We start from the raw sequence: 23,381 nt of genomic DNA, 5'->3' as shown, positions 1-23,381 counted from the left end.
ATTTTTTTATTTTTCGGGAGATTGTAGGGGCTCATTTTTTGTGGAATGAGGTGACTGTTTGGTACTATTTTGGGGTACATACAACTATATGATCGCTTGGTGTTACACTCTTTGTGAGATAAGGTGACCAAAAATGGCTGTTTTAGCACAATTTTTATTTCTTTTATACACCATTCACTTGACGTGGTGGATCATGTCACATTTTTATAGAGCCAGTCGTTTCGTATGCAGCAATACCTAATGTCTGTTTTTCTTTTATTTTTTATTTTCTGTGGCACTTTTGGGCGTATGAACCCCTCTACAATCCAGTACAATACATTGTGTATTGTAATGCATTGACTGTCAGTGTAATACACTGACAGCCTGTCTGTAAGATCTAGCCAGGGGTCTGGGTCTCACAGGCTTCCGTAGGAGGCAAGCCCAGATGCCTGTGTAAGGCGTTGGGCTGCTGTTTCAGCCATCGGGTCCCCATCACCGCAGTGCGGGGACCAGATGGGGTGGGTGAGGGTGCCGTACCCTCCGCAAACCCCGTGCATGCTGTGGCCAGCGTTGACTGAAGCATGCAAGAGGTTAATACGCCACCATTGGTGTATTCACAGATGCTGACGTAAACATCAGGGGCCTGGCTGTCATGAATCAGCTGCAGCTGATCGGGTGAGCGCAGTTCCTGCATCCGCCCAATCAGAGCTCTGTGCATGTACGTCGATTGTATCCAAGGTCCCCCTCTGCATTTATGCTCTCTCCCCTCTGTGGACATACTAAAGTTGAAGGTTATATTACCTCCAATAAGCCCCCATTTTTTCTAGACCCTGTTGACCATTTTAAGCCCTGTTTAGACTAGGCAGAGATACTACACTGTGCCGCAGTCTCCTGTTAGATAAACTAGCGCTATTAATACTTTAGCGAAGTCTTGTTGTGAGTGATGGGGATGCTTGTTGCCTGATTGACATCCCTACTCCCGTCATACCACGCCTCTCAGCAGCGTCATTTAGCAGGTGTGCTTGATATTGGATGGATACACCCACCCTTTCATCATGTGATTGCTGCGCCGGCCCTTCCAAGTCACAAGACAACCCACGTGACGGTGATGTCACTGACTTTTGATCATGTGATGGGTGATAGTACAGGTCACATGCGTGATAGGGAGTGGCTACTTGTCTGCGCGACTGGCTTTAAAAAGTGCCGCTGCTCAGCTTCTCATGCGCTGCTGCCACAAGCCCGGCTGGACACCATACAGCATGTGAAAATGAAGGGCCTCCTTTTCTGGGGTGGAATGGATGGCGACTTCCAGACTATACCTCTGCATCCAATTGAGCCTTCATCTCCACTCTGAAGTGAAGTTACACTTCTAGTTTGTTGATAAACTGCTGACATATTGTTGGAAGTCCCCTGATGAGTTGGCCCAAGGCTTGGAAAAGTTATCTTTATCCATACCTGGGCCCTTGTGGTTGTTTCCTTCCCTCTGACGAAGCTGGGAAGTCAACTGGCGCGGTGCAGGGACAAGAAGGGACTCCTTAGGAGTCAGGAGTGACACGTGGGGTGGTCGTCCTTTTGAGTGTGTGGTTTTTCACCCCCTGTGTAGGGATAGATAGTGTAATTGTAGTAGGGACTTGTAAGGTAAGAGACCCAGCACGTGGATCCCCTCCTATCCCTACCTATACCCCAATCAAGGGTCAATTACCTCAGAGAATAGTCCTGTGGTATGGTTCAGCAATTTTGAGGTGTACTACTGTGTGTTATGTGTGTCTGCACCACTATGTGCGATTGTTTGTTTATTGTCCCTATTGGGCTATTTTAATTGTACATTAAAAGTTAAGTATTAATTAAGGTCAACCACCATTTTTTTTCTATATAATTGCTTAATATTGGGTACCCATTTTGTTTGTAACCATAATTGACCATTATTTCCTATGGTTGTGTGATTAGTCTAATGACAACAACCAAACATTTTTACAATTGGATTTTAGCAAAACTGGTCTTGTATTTTTAATTATTCTAAGTACAGCATTGTATATCATGGTCTTTTGTTATGGCTATTGCACATTATGATGGCCTTGCAATCTGCTACTGAAGTGTCACAGACTATAACTTGTTTCACGCTAGCTACTAAACAGCTTTCATATGGTAATAGAAGCAGTCATCCTTGATTGATGCCAGGATGAGCAAACTAAACTGCAACACTAAGCTCCGAAAACAAAGACATACTCATACAGCAAAGTCAAGACAATGGAGCAAGGCTAAACTTTCCTCCTTTGGAATTTAGACAGCATTGCTGTAATTTGCCTTCAGAGTTGAAAGCACATAGACTATCTAGCAGTAACATTATATAATATCCAATGACACATCATATACATAAACAATATTAACCATAGGACCAGGTGGTGCTTGCTAAGAACAGTTTCCAGGTTGTAAAGAACTCACTCCATCAGTACCCCTATGAACATGCAGCTTTCTATCAGATGAAGTAGCAGAATATTTTCTCCCGAGAATCATCTTCGATGCTCACATGAAGGAAATTCTTAACAGTCTCTGATTGCACAATGTCCTTTTATAAAGAAGCATTGTGCAAAATTTTAGATTTATAAAGAATCATTTTATTACTTAAACCAACACATGATAGGAAACAGGATCACACTATAAAACTTGTCTCCGCAAACATTTGTGTCCTGTATTTCCATCTTTAGAAATCAAATGACTGCTCTTTGTGAAATATTGGCAGGCGCAGAGATTTGCAGATTCAGAATAAAGAACAGCAGACAGTAGAAGACACTGTGCCTTGGGCAATGTTATGAATGTTACACAAGGGGCAACTGCTCTAAACTGGGCAGAAATTCACATGCAGGCAATGTAGATGAATGAGACATTAGTCTGATGCAACCCTTTCAAACATATAACATGAGTGAGTGCATGAAGAGTATTTCTAAAATATAAAAAGTTGTATGGAGCTGTATGAAATTACAAAAAAGGGTCCTTAGTTTTCCCCCAAAAGTGCCGCACTTGTTCTCGGGTTGTGTATGGAATTTCAGCACAGCCTCATTCAACCCCATTATCCACGGAGGGTTTTTAATTTTTCACTCCCTGCCCTTCTGAGGCGATAACTTTTTTTTATTTTCCAGTTTACATAGCCGTATGAGGGCTTGTTTTTCTGGGACAAGTTGCACTTTCTAATTTCACCATTTAATATTGCATACGATGTAGTGGGGAGCTGGAAAAAAAAGTGTTCCCTATAAAGGTAAAACTGGCCAATTACTTTCATTCTCCAGGTCACCAATGCCACCAATGAGTTAAATACAGGGGGGAGGGAGGGGGGGCCGGCCGCACTGGCCACCAATGAGTTAAATACAGGGGGGGGGAAGGAGGGGGGGGTCTACCAGGCAGCAGGGGGCAGTCATGTACACAGTTCTTTTAGTATATTGTAACTTGAAGCGTCCCCATCACCATGGGAACGCCTCTGTGTTAGAATATACTGTCGGATCTGAGTTTCACGATCTAACTCAAATCCGATGGTATATTCTAACATAGAGGCGTTCCCATGGTGATGGGGACGCTTCAAGTTAAAATATACCATCGGATTGGAGAAAACTCCGATCTGATGGTATATTAATGGGGACTCCTGACTTTACATTGAAAGTCAATGGGGGACGGATCCGTTTGCAATTGCACCATATTGTGTCAACGTCAAACGGATCTGTTTGGCTCCGCACGGCCAGGCGGACACCAAAACGCTGCAAGCTGCGTTCGGGTGTCCGCCTGCTGAGCGGAACGGAGGCCAAACGGTGCCAAACTGATGCATTCTGAGCGCATCCACTCAGAATGCATTGGGGCTGTACGGATCCGTTCGGGGCCGCTTGTGAGAGCCTTCAAACAGAACCCCGAACGCAAGTGTGAAAGTAGCCTAAGTCAAATTCTATTAAAGGAGTATAAGCCCCCAATGTCTGACAGAGGTGGGACAGGCACCTCTCTCGTAAACTTAGCCGGCAAAGTGAAGCGCATGCACAGCTACCCTCGATTCATTTCTATAGGGCCGCTGGCTTGGCTATTTCCATCGGACCCATAAAAATGAATGTAAAGTGCTTGCACATCCACCGCTTCCGTTCACTCCAATAGGGGTGACAGAAGTAGCTGAGCCATCATTCGGATATTTTTGGCGGTCTCGTAGAAATAAATGGAGGGCGGCTGCGCATGCACCCTCCTTCACTTTGCTCAGTTTATGAGATAGTAGTGATATGCCCCCATTGTCTGAGATGGGAATACCCCTTTAACCTGTGCTTACCATGCATTAGAAAACAATTTTCCACATCCTAGGGAAAAACATTCCTTTCCAAATCCAAATCTGGTAATCAGAATCTCTCTCTAGATAAATGTCCCACGTCCATAAATCTAGTAACAATAACATGCCATATTATATATTATTACACTCAAGAACGACATCCAAGCCTTTTTTTTTTTACATCTCAATTTGTGAGTATTTGTGAGTTTGCTATGACAATGTCCTCTGGCAGCGAGTTCCACCACCTTAATGCTCCTACAGTAATCCCCTTTTATGTTGGTATAGACACCTTTTTTCATGTAGATGTAGAGAATGCCACCTTGTTCTACGATGCAAATGAAAAACTGCCACAGAAAATGTGTTCTAAATAGAGGGATAGTATTCTGGAGAGGCTACACTGTATAACTTTTTTAACATATGAAGCACCGTAAAGATCAGGTAGAAAGAGGATTTTTCAGAATATAAAAAGAATTACTTTGTTAAAAAGCTCTTACAGCTTGCATCCACACTGAAACCAGTTGTTCTAGCTCCATCTTGGTTTGGTTAGACAATTCCAGAATGCGTTCTCTATTTTCATGGCTAGTATAAGCAGAGTCTGTGAAGTCCTCTGTATGCTCCAAAATGACTTCTAACATAGTGGAAAGATTCTCCTTCGAGAGGAAATACAGGTTTTCTCTAAGCCCTTCAACTTTACCCTAGAAGGGAAAATAGAAACGATCAAATATAGAGGAAATCTTCACAAAATAAGCTTTTTTAAATGCACATGGAGCCATACTTAAAAAAAGATTTTTTACATTTTTATCTTGTCTACAACCTTTTTCAAGCAAAGTCAGAACAAGGGTAATGCATACCTTAACATTTTATAGCTTTAACCCTTAAATGAGAGGCCTAAAAAGGCTTTAAAGCGTACCTCAATTTTAAAAAGAATATTTGCATAATGGCTGTGCCTCTTTATACAATCAGAACTCTGCAGGAGCAGTTATGTTTGGGCCTCCCTTAAGTATCTTTCTGCCATATTATCCCATTTCAGCTGCATAGCTAGATCCATTTCTCTCAGTAGCACTTCCCACTATGTTTGTTTTCTTCTAGGGAGTTCAGAAAGCTAATAAGGAGGGATAAATCACACTTACAGAAAGGCAGGAGACTCCTTAAAATATATATTTTTTATTAATTAATATCTGTTTTATTTATTGGTACTTGTGAGTTATAAAGCCTCATGCAGACGTCCCTGGAACACGGTCTGTGAGATACCGGACTGGCATTGCAGGAGCGCACGGCGTCATTGGTTGCTATGACGCCGTGCGCTCCTGCAATGCCAGTTCGTTATCTCATGGACCATGTTACACGGACATCTGCATGAGGCTTAAGAAATTGGCAATTTTAACATTTGAATGAGCTATGTTAGACCCACCCATATGCAAATAGGGCCGTTATTTAAGATTGAATAACATTGATTACATGCATGTTTTTTATATAATATCCTGCAAGTATAATAAATATCCTTGGCTGAACCTAGTGTTGCAGTACTTCACCATCTTGGATCTTCTCTGGTTTGGCTCTCAGACGGATTACAGGAGAAGGAAACGTTTGTAAAGGCAGACTGCATGGCTAGGAGCTGGATTTTATACTTCTGTGGCAATGGGACTAAATTAAACGCCTTAATGAATTAAGAAGTATGTCCTAATTCAATTGTCCATGTAGTATATATATGTAATGAACTGATTATCACACTAACTTGTCTAGTATGGGTTCTTTAACAACTTCAAAGAAATGATACATTTTGAATGAGGATAGTTGGAATCCACAAACTCTATCAGGAAATAATTATTTGTAAAATTATGTTTTCTCACCTTGAATTCTCTAATTCCAATGTAGATACTGATTGGTGCAATTTCAGGCTCTCCATTAGGTCTTGAGTCAGTAACAATTTCAATTACCTGCTCTAGTGCCACTCTCATTCTTTGGAAGACTCCTTCTTTATTAATACGTGCTGACTCACAATCAGGATGCCTTAGACAGGTCTAATGAGAAATACAAAAGTGCAAGTTAGATATATAGGAAAAATCCTACCTTGGTTAAAATTGTGATTATTTTAAAAATCATAAAGAAAATGTATTTTTTGTACATCTAATACATACAAAAAGATTTGTAAAATGGTTGCCCAATTACTACCTTAAATCAGTTCTTTCTTAATCTAGCTCACCAATCTTATTAGAAACTAAGGAGTAAAATACCTTCTATGCATTCTGAACTGGTCAGTCATCCTCAATTCAAAGATAAAATCTCTCTTAAAGAGGTAATCAGGTAAATTATATTGATGACCTATCCTATGGAAGATCCCCAGGACCCCCACTGATCAGCTGATAGAAGAGGTCAGGCACTCCCTGAGTGCCGCAGCCTCCTCCTAGGCCATGTGATGTCACCGTACATCGGTCACATGGCCTAGTTGCAGCTCAGACCCATAGAAGTGAATGGGGCTGAGCTGCAATACGAAGCACAGCTGCTATACTCTGTATGGCGCTGTGTTTGGTAAGGTGCTGGGAGTCCACAGTGCTCAGATGAATGCAGCAGCTCCCTGTAACAGCTGATTGGCCGGAGGAGACCCCTCATTTCTGGATAACCCCTTTAAGAGCAGGTTACAGCAGCTGCTCACAGAAGTCTATAAAGACGGGAAGGAAGAGTAGTGAGATGCTTGAGGAAGACAGAAGCACAGACATGCTTCTAGCTCTAGTAAATTTTCTATCTCACCCCAGCACTGGATTCACAAATACACTGATCAGTACGCTGCTACAGAGAGATAGTGGAACCGTATTTACTCTTCTCTGTGTGCGCAGTGTATAAGAGAAAAATTAAAATGCAAAAACTGAAAATCACAGGGTCTTTTAAGGGTAAACTTAATGACCACCAATGTCTTTTGTTGCTTTAGAGGAGAGCAGTAAGCAAAATAAATTAGATTAACTGTACAGTAATTCATCTGTACCCCCCAAACTGCACAAAAAAAATAATATAAATTGTCCTGCATAAAACTAGGCCTCATAATATGAAAAAGGTCTGTATGTAAATACGTAGAAGGGCAAAATAAAAATTATGTACCTGGTCATTAAGGCCCTTTGATGGTGGGTTGATAAGAGGTACTTTGTCCTAGTTAAATGGCTTTTCCTACATTTTTCTATTGGTGGGTTATCCACAGGCCACCATAGAAACTCGCTGATCAGCTGTTCAGTAGTAGCTTCAATGTCCAAACTACACAAATCTGTCCATTTTCTAGTGGATGGAACTGGGTAAGTTCAAAGCCAGAGTTACTCTTGAACAGCTGATCGGCAGGGGTGTAGGGTGTCGTACTCCCAAAAATTTGAGGATGGGCTATCGATATAGAAATTCCAGAAGACCCCTTTTAGCAATCTGGAAAGTTTGCATCTATAGGGTCTCACGCTGGGCATTTATATAAAAACAGTAAAATGTTACTGAAATGTGATGACCCACTTTACAGAATGATTACCACTTGACAAGCACAGATCCCACGACAAAGCGTTACGATGAATCATCTGCTGAACTTTTGGTATGTATTGGACAATGTTTTCCAACTGATCAGTTATAGGTTATATTAAAAGGAACTTGTCAGATAATTTTTGTCATATAAGGTGCACAAAGTGGGATTGATAAGGGGGGGAAGCTTGATTTTGAGGAGGTAAGTGCCAGTCTCTGTGACTTGAAACCGATAATTTGCATATGGCAGTGGAACCTGTCACCTCCTAAATGCATGTAAACCCGCCAGCAGTACCTCAGGGTAGCCCGCAGTGTGATACTAAACATACTTTTCATCCTGCAGTCCGATGCTGCATAAGGTCAGAAAACGATCTTTTATCCTCCGTCCGTGCTAATTTACATGTCAGCTTGAAGTCAAGGGGGCAGCGGCCTCCTTGCTTCAAGTCAAGGTAACCATGCCCCCTCTTGCCTTTGAGTGACAGCCTGCAGTTCAGCTTCGCTTTCCCAAGTCTCGCGCATGTGCGGTGCCCTCTGTTTTACTGCGCGATCCCATGTCAGGGCATGGGATTGTGCAGTAAACTAGAAGGCACCACGCATGCGCGAGACTTTGGAAAGCGAAGCCAAATTGCGGGCTGTCACTCAAAGGCAAGAGGGGCATGGTTACCTTCACTTGAAGCAAGGAGGCCGCTGCCCCCTTGACATCAAGCTGACATGTAAATTAGCGCGGAAGGAGGATAAAAGATAGTTTTCTGACCTTATGTTTAGTATCACACTGCGGGCTACCCTGAGGTACTGCTGGCGGGTTAACATGCATTTAGGAGGTGACAGGTTCCCTTTAACTTGATTCTCAGCACATTTACGTTGGAAGAGAAAAGGGGCAAAAAGAACATAATGCAAAGATACTGTGGGCAGTTTATATGACAAAAATGAGCTGTTAGTTTCCCTTTAAATAAGCCACCGCAGTCAATTATCATGGAGAAGGTGGACGTAACAGCATTACATAGATGTGTTATGTACATAATAATTCTAGATTGTACATGTTTCCCCCTGATGTGGAAATAAATCCGACATGCACTTCTGGATCTACAATACCTTTAGAAAAACAATTTGTGACACCTCACCTCTCAGCAACTCAGCAGATAAATATAGTAATCTTACCTTGGAAGCTGTGAGCAGCATCATGGTGCACTTCTCTAGCACAGCTCTAGCAGCAGCCATACTTGCTTTTTTCTTCTCGCTTTTTAAGTCCTTGGAAAAAAGTTATCGAGAGCATGATTTTTGTCTTCAGAATAAGTTAACAAACTTTTTTTTTATAGTTGCAATTTAGAACTCTGCATTGTGATGGTCCTGTTATTCACCTGGGTGTTAACATTCCCCATGTTATTCAGTATGGCCTCGCATACTCTAAAACTGTCCAATCAGTGCAAAACAGTGTATAGGGACATGCCTCACAGGAATGGGAACTTATTATACCCAGTTGTGAATGGCACAGCACAGAAGATTCAACTGCCCCCACCGATCTGATACAGAGGACCTATCCTGAGGATAGGTCATCAATATTAACCCCCTACACAACCCCTGATCGATTAGAACCCACTGATCAGACATTCATGGTATTAGTGCACGCTGTGGGAGAACCTCTTTAAGGTGCCAATCAATAATTTTAATAGCAATCAAGAAAAAGGGAGAGGAGAAACGACACTGATCCTTGGCCTGGAAAGCTGACATATATGTTCCTTTATAGAAGCTGCCAGTGGCACTAAGGCTCTAACATGGTCCACATTTAGTGGGAGAGTTGGCACGTCTGTTATCTTAGGGTGCATTCAACACTGCATTTGCACTGTACGTCAGAGATTTTCCCCACATATTTCTGATATATGCCACCATTTGTGTATACTGTACATTGAGATGCGTCATCCATGGGCTCCCATGTTAAACAAAAATGCATAACAAGCTGTATACACCTTTTTGCCTGGATGTCTCTGTAAAGTCAGTCTAATGCTATCAAATACATTATTCTATACAGAAATATAAACGGTATACTAACAAATACTGACTCAGAGGGGGCCAAGAGGACACTCTTTCGGCTTATTAGGTGAATGGGGGGGGGAACAAATGGATATTATGGATGAATAAGCCGGAAGCTTTGTTTAGTAACCCAGAAGGAAGTAGAGCACATCTACAGCAAGGAAAAACAGTAATGCTGTAGTAACTTTTAGCATAACCGGCGTATGTTTCATTTTTATAACTTTTTTTTTGTGTGAAATAACCATAAACTGATGGTCATTAAACACAGTCCCAAATGAAGTGCAAACTAGGTTATACATACATTTTGCCGATCTCCGGTAAGGTGGGCGAACTCCACCATTTCATTCCCAAACTGACTGAATATCTGAACAAACTCTTGAAAGCTGCTCACTTTCTCAAGATGCTCCATGGTTGCAAGAACCTGGAAGAGAACAATTATATTCCTTCATATAAAAGTCTGCATTCCTTCTCCTTCTAATAATCACATGGTCTGCTCATACACAAATGCTTATGAACCATAATTTAAGAAGTGGTGACTTATCTGACAACTTCAATAGACAGCAATTGAACTATTCTACCCTTACCGCTAGGGAACAGAACCACAAACTGCCGCCAGACATCAGTAATGATCGGTCATATGATGTAGGTTTCAGAAATATTTGTAGGTGTGATTGGCGGTGAATGAGTTCAATATGGTCTTGAATAAAAAAAATAAAAAAGATCTGAACATAGAGCCCATGTCGTGCTTTTGCCATTGATCTTGATTGGGGGCAGTTCCTTGTTAACCAACATACGTAGCAAAGTATAAAAATTTGGCTGAAGGGCTCAAACGCACTATGGTAGTTGAAATCCTTATCACATACCGTATATCTGCATTATTCACAGGGTGATTTATGCATATTACACACTGTGGTCTGTAAGACCGCTACCTATAAATATTATCTGTCGCAGTATAGGGAGGGCCAGGTATGATTGTACATGGGTTTTATTTCATCTTTCTGTTGCCATCAGATTTCAAGAGTACAAGGGCAATGGAATTTTGCATGTGACATCAAATACATGTATGGCTTCTCACTGTAACGGAAAATCTCACATAGGTACCCTATAATGCACATCAGATTATCAGGATGTAAAAGAACAGTTATACAATTTAACTGTTTTGGAGCCAGGATGCGAGGATATTTTTCGCCCTTAGTTCCCGTGTACATTTTTATTTTTAAGTTAATAGATATAATCAATATGTAGATTACTGCTTGTTACTCACTTAAAGGGCCTTTAACAGAATCAAAGTGTACCCCCTATCCACAGGGAATGGCATTACTTGTGCTGGTGGTCGGGCATGCCAGTGCTGCTCCGTTCCAAGTCTAAGGAACTGACAAAGATAACAGACCACTGTGTTTTATTGTCAATCCGTTCAAATGGGAGACATGGAATGCCTATTTTTGTGAATGGTGGGGGTTCCATCGGTGGGATTAGCTATCAGACACATTTACCCTTATGTGGGTAGGGGATACATTGTGATTCTGGAAAAACCCCTTTAGGTAATCAACAATTATGGACGTGAAGGACACTTAGAGTTCCTCTGGAATATTTAGGTTCTTCCCACAATGTAATACAATATTGCCCTACAGCGGAGTCCCTTATCCAGCACTTTCTTTTATTAGCTATTGGACATTGATTACACCTCTCTCTCGATGGAGGACCATGCATGTCCATTCCTTACATGGAAAGCCCGATTGGCACTGTGCGATTCATAATTTTCCTGTGATGGCACTGTTGGACACAGGACATTCAGCAAAATATAAAGCTTCACTTATTTATGCTAAAGTAGTGATTAATCTGTTACAACCGCTTCAACAGATAATGGCAATGTTGTCTTATTATTGGACAAGCAGACTCAATCAATGGAAGCCAGTAACAAAGTCGTTTCCAATCTAGCGGAACAAGCTTTCTACAATTCGTACTCCTATCCAGCGGCTACAATCAATAGTCCAGCTGGGTAATAGCTGTACTTTCAGTACTCTATGAAACAGCTGAGCCGGCTATGGACAAAATAACCTTTTTACGTTTTATATCTTGGTGAATGAACTAGGTTATACTGTGTGAATTATAAAGACAAATGACATTATATTGAGGCATGAACTTAAAAACTGCAATGAAATATATTTCAGCAAACAGGCATGTCACTATATTATGATGTGTGAGCTTAGACACCTATCGGACATCAACCGTCACTACTTTTTTAAATAATTTATTTGTTCACCAGACGAAGACATTACATAAAATGGCGTAGAAAAGCAAGACGTGAACATTTTATAAAAAAGTGAAAAATTCCACCAACGAAGCCTCCCCTCCTTGGACGTCTGGTCCAAACACCTCGAAGGCTGGGTTCATATCAGCGTTCAGCCTTTCCGTTCTACTGCTCCGTTATAGGAACAGGAGAATGAAAAGGACGGATTCGGCACATAACTAAGCCGAACGGAGCCTACAGACCCCATAGACTATAATGGGGTCCTTTAGGTTTCCACTCAGACGAAGATTTTTGAAGCAGAGACAAAAGTCCTAGTGAAACTTAACTATATCCATGGTTTATTAGACTGTAGCATTATGAGTGATAACATTTTACTCTGTGATGCAACATAGCCACGTAAGGGTTAACATGTACAACACAACCACTTCTAATAGTGGCAATTTTTTTGTGATGTGTCACACTTTACAACATGGAAGCAGTAACACTTCGGAAAAGATAAAACGACTATTTGCCTGCAATGCTTGTTTACTCAGAGAAAAAATATTATCTGATGTCATCGATAAACTGCGAAAACACATCACTCTTCTGTAAATGGATTGTGCCCATTAAAAGAAACCTAAGTACCTTGTTTCGGGAAGTGATAATTTGTTTAACGACGATCCTGTCTGCCAACACCAGCACCTTAGTAACTGAAGACAGCAGAAGTCTAGCAGCTTTTACCACTCCAGTCTTATCAGTAAAAATCATAACGCGCCCTTCAGGGTCAAGATGTTCCCCAATGTTCATACTTGTCAACTGTGCTATGGTTTCACCTGCAAACAGAAAAGGCATATAAAATCTATGGATTCATGACTGCAAATACCAGATTTATTATATCAGATACACAGTGGAACAAAAAAATATCGGCAAATAAATGTACATAGGCATGCACAATGACACTTGCCATTGGGTTCTTGATTACATATAGTACGATGTGTGTTATAACCGTATATTTATGACGTTTTAGTCTATATTTACAGCATTTATGATAGTGACTACCACTGACCGCTGCTTCTGTCCTCCCTCTGTATTGTATACTGGGTAAGTGCTGGAAAACTTTGTAATTTTAACAACACAGGATGCTATGCTTCTCTGCTAACATCCCAAAATCCAATCACGGCTAGCAGTTTTGAGATTATTACAATTTAGTCCTATGAAAGTAAAATAAAAAGCAGATCTCTTACGTTACTTTAGAGTGCTAACACTTCTGTATGGAGCAAATCTATTCATTATCAATTTTTAAGAAACCATAGAAACCAAGACTATGCAAAAGTCATATTCATTCCACCAGACCCCATTCTCATACCAGCATACCTAAAGATGGCTCAAACCAGCTCTAGAATTACTGTTGGGTTTCTGTTGCTTTCATCTTTATCAAAAGCATAAAAAAAATATATAATAATCCTACCAGATCAATTACAAGTCACAGACAATATACCTCTTATTACTACTATAAGACCACAAGTCATGAGAGTCTAAACACATTTCAATGAAGCTAAATACCTCTCTGCGGCTACCAGGCAACCCATCGCCAGCTTTGGGGCCCCTAAACCACCAGCATGCTGTTATGCAGCTGCGGATTAGCAAACCCAACCGTAACAAAGGCCCATAGCAAACACACCCATTTCTGCAAAGGACGGTAAATGAAAATCATACTTAGAAGATTCCAGAACACTTCTCCAGAGTCACTGGGTGCAGGCCAAGAATGGTACACTGTGCAAGGCACTGCATATCGGGCACATGTGCAGTGAAGTAAGGTGTGGATTTGCTTGAAGCTGCTGGAGTCTTGTTCTCTGCTCCCAGTAAGGCCTCATGCACACGACAGTGGTGTGTTTTGCGGCAAATCGCGGATCTGCAAAACACGGATGGCGTCTGTGCGCGTTCCGGAACAGCACGATCAGCCTTTAATATAAATGCCTATTCTTGTCTGCAAAGCGCAGACAAGAATAGGACATGTTATATTTTTTAGTGGGGCCACGGAACGGAGCAACGGATGCGAACAGCACACGGAGTGCTGTCCGCATCTTTTGCGGCCCCATTGAAGTGAATGAGTCCGCATCCGAGCTGCCAAAACGGCGGCTCGGATGAGGAACTGAAAAACGGCCGTGTGCATGAGGCCTAAGCTTGATTTTCATATACTATTAGTTGTGAGAATGGATGGGTTTGCTATGGGCTTCGGGACTCCAAACCACAGCTGCTTAACGCACGCTGGTGGTTTATTGTCCCCCAAATGCTTCATGCTTATGGCCAAAAGAAAGCATGTCAACACAGCTGGGTAACATACCATACCATAAAATGGTACGTAGAGTGATGTGTGTATGGAGTCATTCCTCCCATAACCATCTTTTGTTATTATTTGTACAGAACACAACAGCAAAGTGTAGGTAGGTATCCTAGAAAAAGGCTAAATTCATAAACAGGGTCATTAATATGAGCTCCAGTGTACTTCTAGGCATTTGTACGGGGTGTAACACCCTGTACGTATGTATATTTTAATAGGCGATTCCTATATTAGACATTTTTGGCATATCCATAGGCTGTTTCCATAACTCATATTTTATTTGCTTCCTGTCTGAATGTAGTAGTGAGACAGTTACATGTGTCAGCGGTGGGACCCCAGCTATCACACATTTATTGCATATCATCCTATCCTGTGGATACACCATAAAAGTCTATGATGGTCATAGCCCAACCTCTTTTACAATTTTGTATGCCAAGATGCCAACTATACAAACTAATTGACCTAGTTCAGTGGCAATATGTTTTGATTTATATTTTATTAGATCTCTGATGTGGATTATATCTCAGACAGTCAGTCTCATTGTATATTCCTATATTGCTCCTGTAATAGCACTGTGGAGAGATCTCTCTCTAGGAAGTCTCCTCCTGTTAGCTTCCAGCAGAGTTGTGTGTATTAGACACTTCCTCACACACCGCAGCATGAAGAAAATCCCCGAGTACTCGCAGCGAAAACAGATTTCATTGTATGAGCTGCTATGCCAGAAAATGAGCACCATGTACAACTTACTGCATCGCTTATTTTTTTTTTTATAATTAAAGAGCAAAAAAGTGTCTCTACCATGAAGATTTTCTAACTATTCAGTCTTTGTAAGAACCCGGACCCAAAAACACGTTTCTAGCATTAGGCTCTATTCACATGGATATCTATATTAGATCCACAAATATCGACCCAATAGCAGGTCTAATGATCCAAGCTTATAGCTTCATAGATCTTTTACTATATGTAGAGTAATACAACATAGACTGTATTACCATTTGCATCGTCTATCAGAAGCCAATAACCGTTTCACAAACTGATACTGTTTGACAGTGATACGATTTTAAATAACATATCCTAGTAACTGGGTAGTAGAGCCAGCTGCCGACTGTGGTACCGAGCGGCACGGAGATACCGGTGCTTAGTAAAGGGTAGCTTGAGAAATATGTAGCGATGACAAGGACTCAACAACACAAAAACACTATCAATATGGCGTCACAAAGAAAAAAAAAAAAAAGAGTCAAAACATTGTAATCCACAAAATATGACTGGCCCTGGCATGAAGCCTAGAAACACAATCCACCCTGAGGCCACTAAGGCAGGGGAGGCTTTGAAATAGCCAGAAGAGGAAAAAGGGATTGTTACTGCATGAAATCCTGACTGACGAGAGAAAGTGAACACAAGCCAGAGAAATCAGCAGACCTCTCAGTTATTTAGGGAATGCGGCAGTCCGAGTCCTGGACTTTCTACACTATGAGAAAGTGGGGTAACTTGTCAGCTGTCACATTTCTGAAGTCCTGCCAGTAAGAGCTCAGGGGCCACATGGGAACATTTATCCAGAATCCAGAAAACGTTGTGCTCAACTAGAGTACATGTTCAGGAAAAAGTGGATCTCCTTTACTATAAACGAGTATCCAGCAGTTCATTTAAAAAACACTACAGAATATAGCCATTGCTAATCATTTCCCTGGATACTCCTAAACCTGTGGTCACCATGAATGCAGTTCCTTATAAGCATGTGGTCACCTGTAAATGTAGTTCCTTATAAAACCGCGCATGTGGTCCTGTTAAGGTGCATTTATACCCACCGAGCAGCAGATTGTCCAGAAGGAAGCGTTAAGAAAGATGCTCGTTAAGTGGAGGTGAAACCCTGCATTTACATGAAGCGATCTCCTCCACAGTAGAAGGACGAGGGATTGCTATTGCGACTGCGTTTAGACAGCAGGTTCTGCTGCCCAAAAATGATAATTTAGGTGCCTGCATGAATGACCGTTTCACCCGATGAATGAGCGTTTTTGCTCGTTCGTCAGGTGCCCAATTATTGCACCGATTAATCCACCTTTAGGTATTAAACATGGACTCCGTTCATCGGATGAAACTGCAGTTCGTGCAGGCATCTAAATGATTCTTTCTGGGCAGTAGATCGTGCTGTCTAAACGGTAATCTACTGCCCAGAAACAATATAGCTGTATGAGGGCGAGCGATCACAATTGCGACTGCTTGTCCTCATACTGTGGAGGTGATCGCTTCAACTCCACTTAACGAGCAGCCGAATGCCGGGAGCGAATGCTTCCTTCTCAACAATCTACTGCTCGTCTAAATCCACCTTTAGGGCATGTACAGATGTGAATTTAGCACTAGATCCCATGGATAATGCAGTAACAAGATTATGTCAATGACACATCCGCAGGACTGCAGCCAAATGGATTACAACTACAACAAAATTGTATTTGCCCTGGAGTTTCTTCTACTTGGGTCCTCTTCATTCCTGACCCCACTATGGTCTAATTGAATGGTTATCTTACTCCGGAACTATGCTAAGCATTACATGTCTCTATTAAGTTGGCACTGCCCCTAGTATATTGGCACTATATAGCAGCATTATAAGGGTATTTTAGCATAGCACAGTACAGCCAATGTGTGGCTATAGTTTGGTACATTGTTGAATTAGTAGTCTCCATTTTCACCCTTAAAGGGGTTGTCTCACGTCAGCAAGTTACATTTATCACGTAGAGAAAGTTAATACAAGCCACTTACTAATATATTATCCATATTGCTTCCGTTGCTGCCTGGATTCATTTTTCTATCACATTATACACTGCTCGTTTCCATGGTTACAGACCACCCTGCAATCCATCAGTGGTGGTCGTGCTTGCACACTATAGGAAAAAGCACCAGCCTTTGTGCGCTCCCATGATCCCGGCCACCAGAGAGGCTGACTCTTTTTCCTATACTGTGCAAGCACGACCTCCAATGATTGCAGGGTGGTCTGTAACCATGGAAACGAGCAGTGTATAATGTGATGGAAAAATGAATCCAGCCAGCAAAGGAAGCAATATGGATAATAACAATATATTACTAAGTACCTTGCATTAGCTTTCTTTATATTATAAATGCCACTTACTGAAGTGAGACAACCCCTTTAACAAAAAAAAAAATTGCATACAGCCACAGATGTTCCTGCACAAATGGTCATCCAGGCCTGAGAATAGAAAGTTTCATCTTTTCCACTCATGAGTTTTCTTTTGGAAGAAATAAAAACAAAAGTAACTCATGGAAATTCCCTTCAAATCCCATGGATACCTTTGCAGTATTTTTTATTTCATTGGCTGTACGAGATTAAAAAAAAATATATATATATATATATATATATATATATATATATATTTGCAACTGGTTTTTCAAAAATAAAATAGCTGTGTTTGTCTTCTGAAAGCTGCTTGTATTCTGATACTTTGCAGGCTGCTCAGTCCTGCTGAGTGTGAAGTCTCTCTGATGGCTCACTCTGATGAGCTCTCTGATGGCCTCTCTGATGGCTCACTCTGATGAGCTCTCTGATGGGCTCACTCTGATGAGCTCTCTGATGGGCTCACTCTGATGAGCTCTCTGATGGGCTCACTCTGATGAGCTCTCTGATGGGCTCACTCTGATGAGCTCTCTGATGGGCTCACTCTGATGAGCTCTCTGATGGGCTCACTCTGATGAGCTCTCTGATGGGCTCACTCTGATGAGCTCTCTGATGGGCTCACTCTGATGAGCTCTCTGATGGGCTCACTCTGATGAGCTCTCTGATGGGCTCACTCTGATGAGCTCTCTGATGGGCTCACTCTGATGAGCTCTCTGATGGGCTCACTCTGATGAGCTCTCTGATGGGCTCACTCTGATGAGCTCTCTGATGGGCTCACTCTGATGAGCTCTCTGATGGGCTCACTCTGATGAGCTCTCTGATGGGCTCACTCTGATGAGCTCTCTGATGGGCTCACTCTGATGAGCTCTCTGATGGGCTCACTCTGATGAGCTCTCTGATGAGCTCACTCTGATGAGCTCTCTGATGGGCTCACTCTGATGAGCTCTCTGATGGGCTCACTCTGATGGCCTTACTCTGATGGCCTTTTCTATGCTAGCTGGCCATATATTTTATGCGGTTGTTGGCTAATTGACCTCTCAGCTTAGCTAAGTGTGCATGTCTTCTGAATGGGGAGAGGGGTGTAAACCACTCCCAGAATCCTCTCACGGTGGCTTATCTTCCAGAGAACAAAATAATCAAACTTGTCGAAATTCCAACAATTTGATCCTTCTCTCCACTTTTATCTGCTGTCCATGCTTTTTATTTTATTTTATTTGGACTCTCCTGACCCGCTTTCACCAAGTAAACAAATTGCTCTGGTTGGTTTACAGCCTGTATGTGGCATTTCCTGTTACTGTATCCAACCAGACCCATGATGCACTTTTCCTTTCTCTGCCACAGCTCTAACACCACCCCTAACACCCCCAGATGGTTTATAGCTCCTCCCACTTGTTATATAGACACTCCCCTATCACTGCCCCTGTTCCTGCTTTGACATATGCCCATGAACATCAACGGAAATAAAGAGCTGCATGGACTTGAGCAGGTGATTACAACCTAGAATGGAAGATAGAAGCAATAAAGGTAAAAGAAATACATTACAAAATGACAGCTACATTCACATATGATTATTTTAAATAATGTTGATACAAATTGGAAAACCCCTTTAAATGTCATCATTTCAATCACCACATACCAAATAAAAAAAAGACAGAAAAAAAATGGGCACACAAAATCTTGGGTGGATGTTTTTCTATTTGTGGCATCCACTTTGGTATTATCATATACATTTGTGTATGCTGTTTTGATATTTTGTACTTTGTTATATCGCTGCATCTCGAGCCATTCATTATGCATTTCCTTTTTCAGTTGTTCAACTAAAGTACTCAGTTTAGTGAGACACGATGGGATAACGGGTAGGTATATCCCTATTTTTTTTGACTCTGTATACATCTCTTAACTGCATTACTGCAATAGTATTCACTGTCTAGTGGTGTGGCGGTGGTTTCTACAGCGGGATCCGCAGAGGGCCATACAAGCTAGGTCATTCCTATCAGGACAGCCATTCTGCCTTTAGGCAGTATATATCCAGGGTAAATCGAGGGCTGTATTTTCTTGCGTTTTGGTTAGCTCTTAAGTTATTTATAATGAGTGATTCAAAGATAGCAGCGTGATATTAACCACTTCACATCCGGGCCATTTACCCCCTTCCTGACAGAGCTTAATTTAGCAAATATGACATGTGTCATTTTATGAGGTAATAACTTTTGAATGCTTTTACTTATCAAAGCCATTCTGAGACTGTTTTCTCGTGACACATTGTACTTCATGATAGTGGTAAATTTGAGTCAATATATTTCACCTTTATATATAAAATAATCCAAAATTTACCAAAAATTTTGAAAAATTCACAATTTTCAAAGTGGCAATTTCTCTGCTTTTAAAACAGAAAGTGATACCTCATAAAATATGTATTACTTAACATTCCCCATATGTCTACTTTATGTTGGCATCATTTTGGAAATGTCATTTTACTTTTTTTATGACGTTAGAAGGCTTAGAAGCAATTCTTAAAATTTTTAAGGACCAGTTCAGGCCTGAAGTCACTTTGTGACCCCATTGTAGAAACTACACCCCTCAAGTTACTCGAAACTGTTAACCCTTTAGGTGTTACACAAGAATTAAGGCAAAATGGAGATGAAATTTCTAAATTTCACTTTTTGGGCAGATTTTCCATTTTAATCAATTTTTTTCTTTAACACATCGAGGATTAAAAGCCAAACAATACTCAATATTTATTACCCTAATTCTGAAGTTTACAGAAACTCCCCACACCCCACATGTGGTCGTTTAAGGGCACACGGCAGGGGGCAGAAGAAAATAAGCACCATATGGTTTTTGGAAGGCAGATTTTGCTGGACTGGTTTTTAGATGCCATGACCCATTTGAAGCCCCCCTGATGCACCCTTACAGTAGAAATTCCCAAGAAGTGACCCCATTTTAGAAACTACGGGAAAAGGTGCTAGTTTTCTTAGTACTATTTTGGGGTACATATGATTTTTAATTGCTCTATATTACCTTTTTTGTGAGGCAAGGTAAAAGGTTTTGGCACAGTTTTAATTTTTTTTACAACATTCATCTGACAGGGTAGACCATGTGTGTTCACCTGAGGGGTTAGGTCATGTGAAATTTTTATAGAGCAGATCATTACGGACATAGCAATACCTAATATGTATATTTTTTATGTATTTAAGTTTTACACAAATTATAATTTTTTTGGTTCATGCTAATGCAAACGGATCCGTTTTGACTTACACTGAAAGTCAATGGGAGGCGGATCAGTTTTCAATTGCACCATATTGTGTCAGTGAAAATGGATTCGTCCCCGTTGACTAACATTGTAAGTCAGGACGGATCCGTTTGTCTCCGCATCGTCAGGCGGACATCAAAACGCTGCAAGCAGCGTTTTGGTGTCCGCCTCCAGAGCGGAATGGAGGCTGAACGGCGGCAAACTGATGCATTCTGAACGGATCCTTATCCATTCAGAATGCATTGGAGCTAAACTGATCCGTTTTGGGCCGCTTGTGAGAGCCCTGAAACGGATCTAACAAGCAGACCCAGAAACGCCAGTGTGAAAGTAGCCTTAATTGGGGATTTTTTTTTTTTTTTTTACATGTGAATTTTTTTTCCATTTTTTATTTTACATTTTGCGTCCCCCATAAGATCATACTTTTTTTTTTTCACTATTGATTTCTCCTGTAACTGCGGCTGACATAGTAGCCCCAGTTACGGGGAAAATACACCCCCCAGAGAGGCTGTACAGCATAATACAGCGCTGTACAGCTTCAGTGCAGGGCTGATCGAGGTCAATGGAAGACCCGACAGCTCCTGCACTCTCCCGCCCCGGCGGTCACATGACCACTGGGCTGGGACAGGAAGCGCACAGCGATCTAGAAGGCAGGGACACCTGGGAACAGTCCCTGCCTTCTCCCTGGGGTGCCGACAGCTGCACGATTAGCATGCAGCTGCCATCTCTGAATGGACATTCCAGAATGTCCATTCAGAGATAAACATCCACCCATAGGACGTTTATGTCCTATGGGTGGATGTGAAGTGGTTAATCAACATATTAATGGTAACGTTTAAATGGACATTTGGTATAGATTTCAAAGTCAAGTACAGTTTAGAATCAGAGATGCACCAAAATAATGTGTCACCTAAATTTTATTTTATTTTCTGATTGTAGATTTTTTTATTCTGTTTCCTGTATATGATTTTAGGGGCAGCCATCTTGCATGAGTTATTAACAGCATTTAGTGATTTGCTTTACAGCAGCCATAATGGGCCATAGACACAATAGACTGGAGGGGACGCGTTGACTTCTACAGTAGAGATTTCTAGGCATGCTCTGTGACCTGTGCAGAGGTCATTGTACATAAATGGAGTAGATACGCAGTGACAATCACCTATCGTAAATAGTGGATCCATAGCTATCTATATGTAGGTGATATCTGCCAATGTAATTCTGCTTGTGATGACTGCTGAAAAGTTGTCTGTTCAGACCAAGAATTGGTGCCTATTACTACGCTTAGTGGCCAGTTGAAAAATATAGATATATATAATATATAGCTAACCAAAAATTTTCAAAAATATGTTTGACCTAAAAAACATGTTTTATACAATGGGTCATTCCCTTTAATAAATTTGGCAAATCTCGAAAAGGGGAATCTGATTACTAACACTGGCTTGTAAAATGTGAGCCTTAGTAAATCAGGGCCTAAGTGCTATTGTAAATGTGGTTGTGTCATCAACTTCAGTAACTTCATAAAACAATCGGATTTCCACTTTGGCAAGATAACTTCACTGCCACGCAGCTCAGAATTCTCATAGTCCTCAGGTCACAGATAAAAGGCCAGCCCTTCCATCCCACCATTGATTTTTTAGAAGCAAGAAAAGCTGAAATGTAATTTATGCAGAATACAGAAGCTGTTTATCTTGGAATTATCAGCAAAGCCACATCTTAGCAGTTGTGTTAGTAATGAATGATGTATAAGGAATAAATATTGGCGCAGACACAACTGTTTGCCATGGCCGCGAATCTATTTACACAGGTAATGAAGGAAAGACTCTCCAATAAAGGGATACAAAACAAATTCTCTACTTTGACAAGTGACGAATAAACTATTACAAGGGCATTTCTCAATGTGCAAAGATAACAGTATAAAAAGAATAAAGAGGACGACCAGTCATCTTCAGCAACTACTACTTTACAATTTACATTGAGCATTCAGATATACAGACACTGTATATATAGTTACATACATTGTTGATGTCGATAGTAACCAATCACAGTGCAGCGTTCATTTTTCAAGAGCACTATAAGAAATGAAAGCTGTGTTGTAATTGGTTGCTATGAGCAAGAAAACTTTTTGTTAACACGGTTTTATTACGGTCTCCCCAGTTTATCATCTTCTGAAAGGGAATGTGTTGCTTTACCTTGTTACCAATTCAAACCCGGAGCTGTACCATTGTTTTTTCTCTTTGCAACATTCTATACTTTCTATTGTCTTTACATGATTGTGAGTGCAGTCTTTTTACCCAAAACACTGTGCAATAAGCAGCAGTTAGAGATGGGCTTTCCAGCAATCACATTCACAAAGAAATCCTTAAAGGGGTTGTCCAAGTTATTATTATTGGATAGAGAAGATATTCACTGCACTCAGTTTAGGGTATTCAAATTAAAGTATACGTTTATTGTACAAACCGGATTCCAAAAAAGTTGGGACACTAAACAAATTGTGAATAAAAACTGAATGCAATGATGTGGAGATGGCAAATGTCAATATTTTATTTGTAATAGAACGTAGATGACAGATCAAACGTTTAATCTGAGTAAATGTATCATTTTAAAGGAAAAATACGTTGATTCCAATTTTCACGGTGTCAACAAATCCCAAAAAAG

The 23,381-nt window shown here is 41.0% G+C and overlaps 1 protein-coding gene across 1 annotated transcript in view; it reads right to left on the bottom strand.

Annotated features, from left to right (window-relative positions):
• Positions 1-23,381, bottom strand: part of CTNNAL1 (catenin alpha like 1) — a 261,726-nt gene that overhangs the window by 113,602 nt on the left and 124,743 nt on the right. Inside the window, exons 3-7 of the mRNA XM_040432487.1 lie at positions 12,660-12,847; positions 10,086-10,205; positions 8,915-9,004; positions 6,121-6,291; positions 4,765-4,965 (exon numbers count right to left, since the gene is read on the bottom strand). Coding sequence (XP_040288421.1) covers positions 4,765-4,965; positions 6,121-6,291; positions 8,915-9,004; positions 10,086-10,205; positions 12,660-12,847 — 770 coding nt within the window. The remainder of the gene's footprint in view (positions 1-4,764; positions 4,966-6,120; positions 6,292-8,914; positions 9,005-10,085; positions 10,206-12,659; positions 12,848-23,381) is intronic.

The sequence above is a fragment of the Bufo bufo genome, chromosome 5 (genome assembly GCF_905171765.1).
Source record: "Bufo bufo chromosome 5, aBufBuf1.1, whole genome shotgun sequence".
In the NCBI taxonomy this organism is placed as follows: Eukaryota; Metazoa; Chordata; class Amphibia; order Anura; family Bufonidae; genus Bufo; species Bufo bufo.
This window is presented reverse-complemented; position numbering and strand designations above follow the sequence as displayed.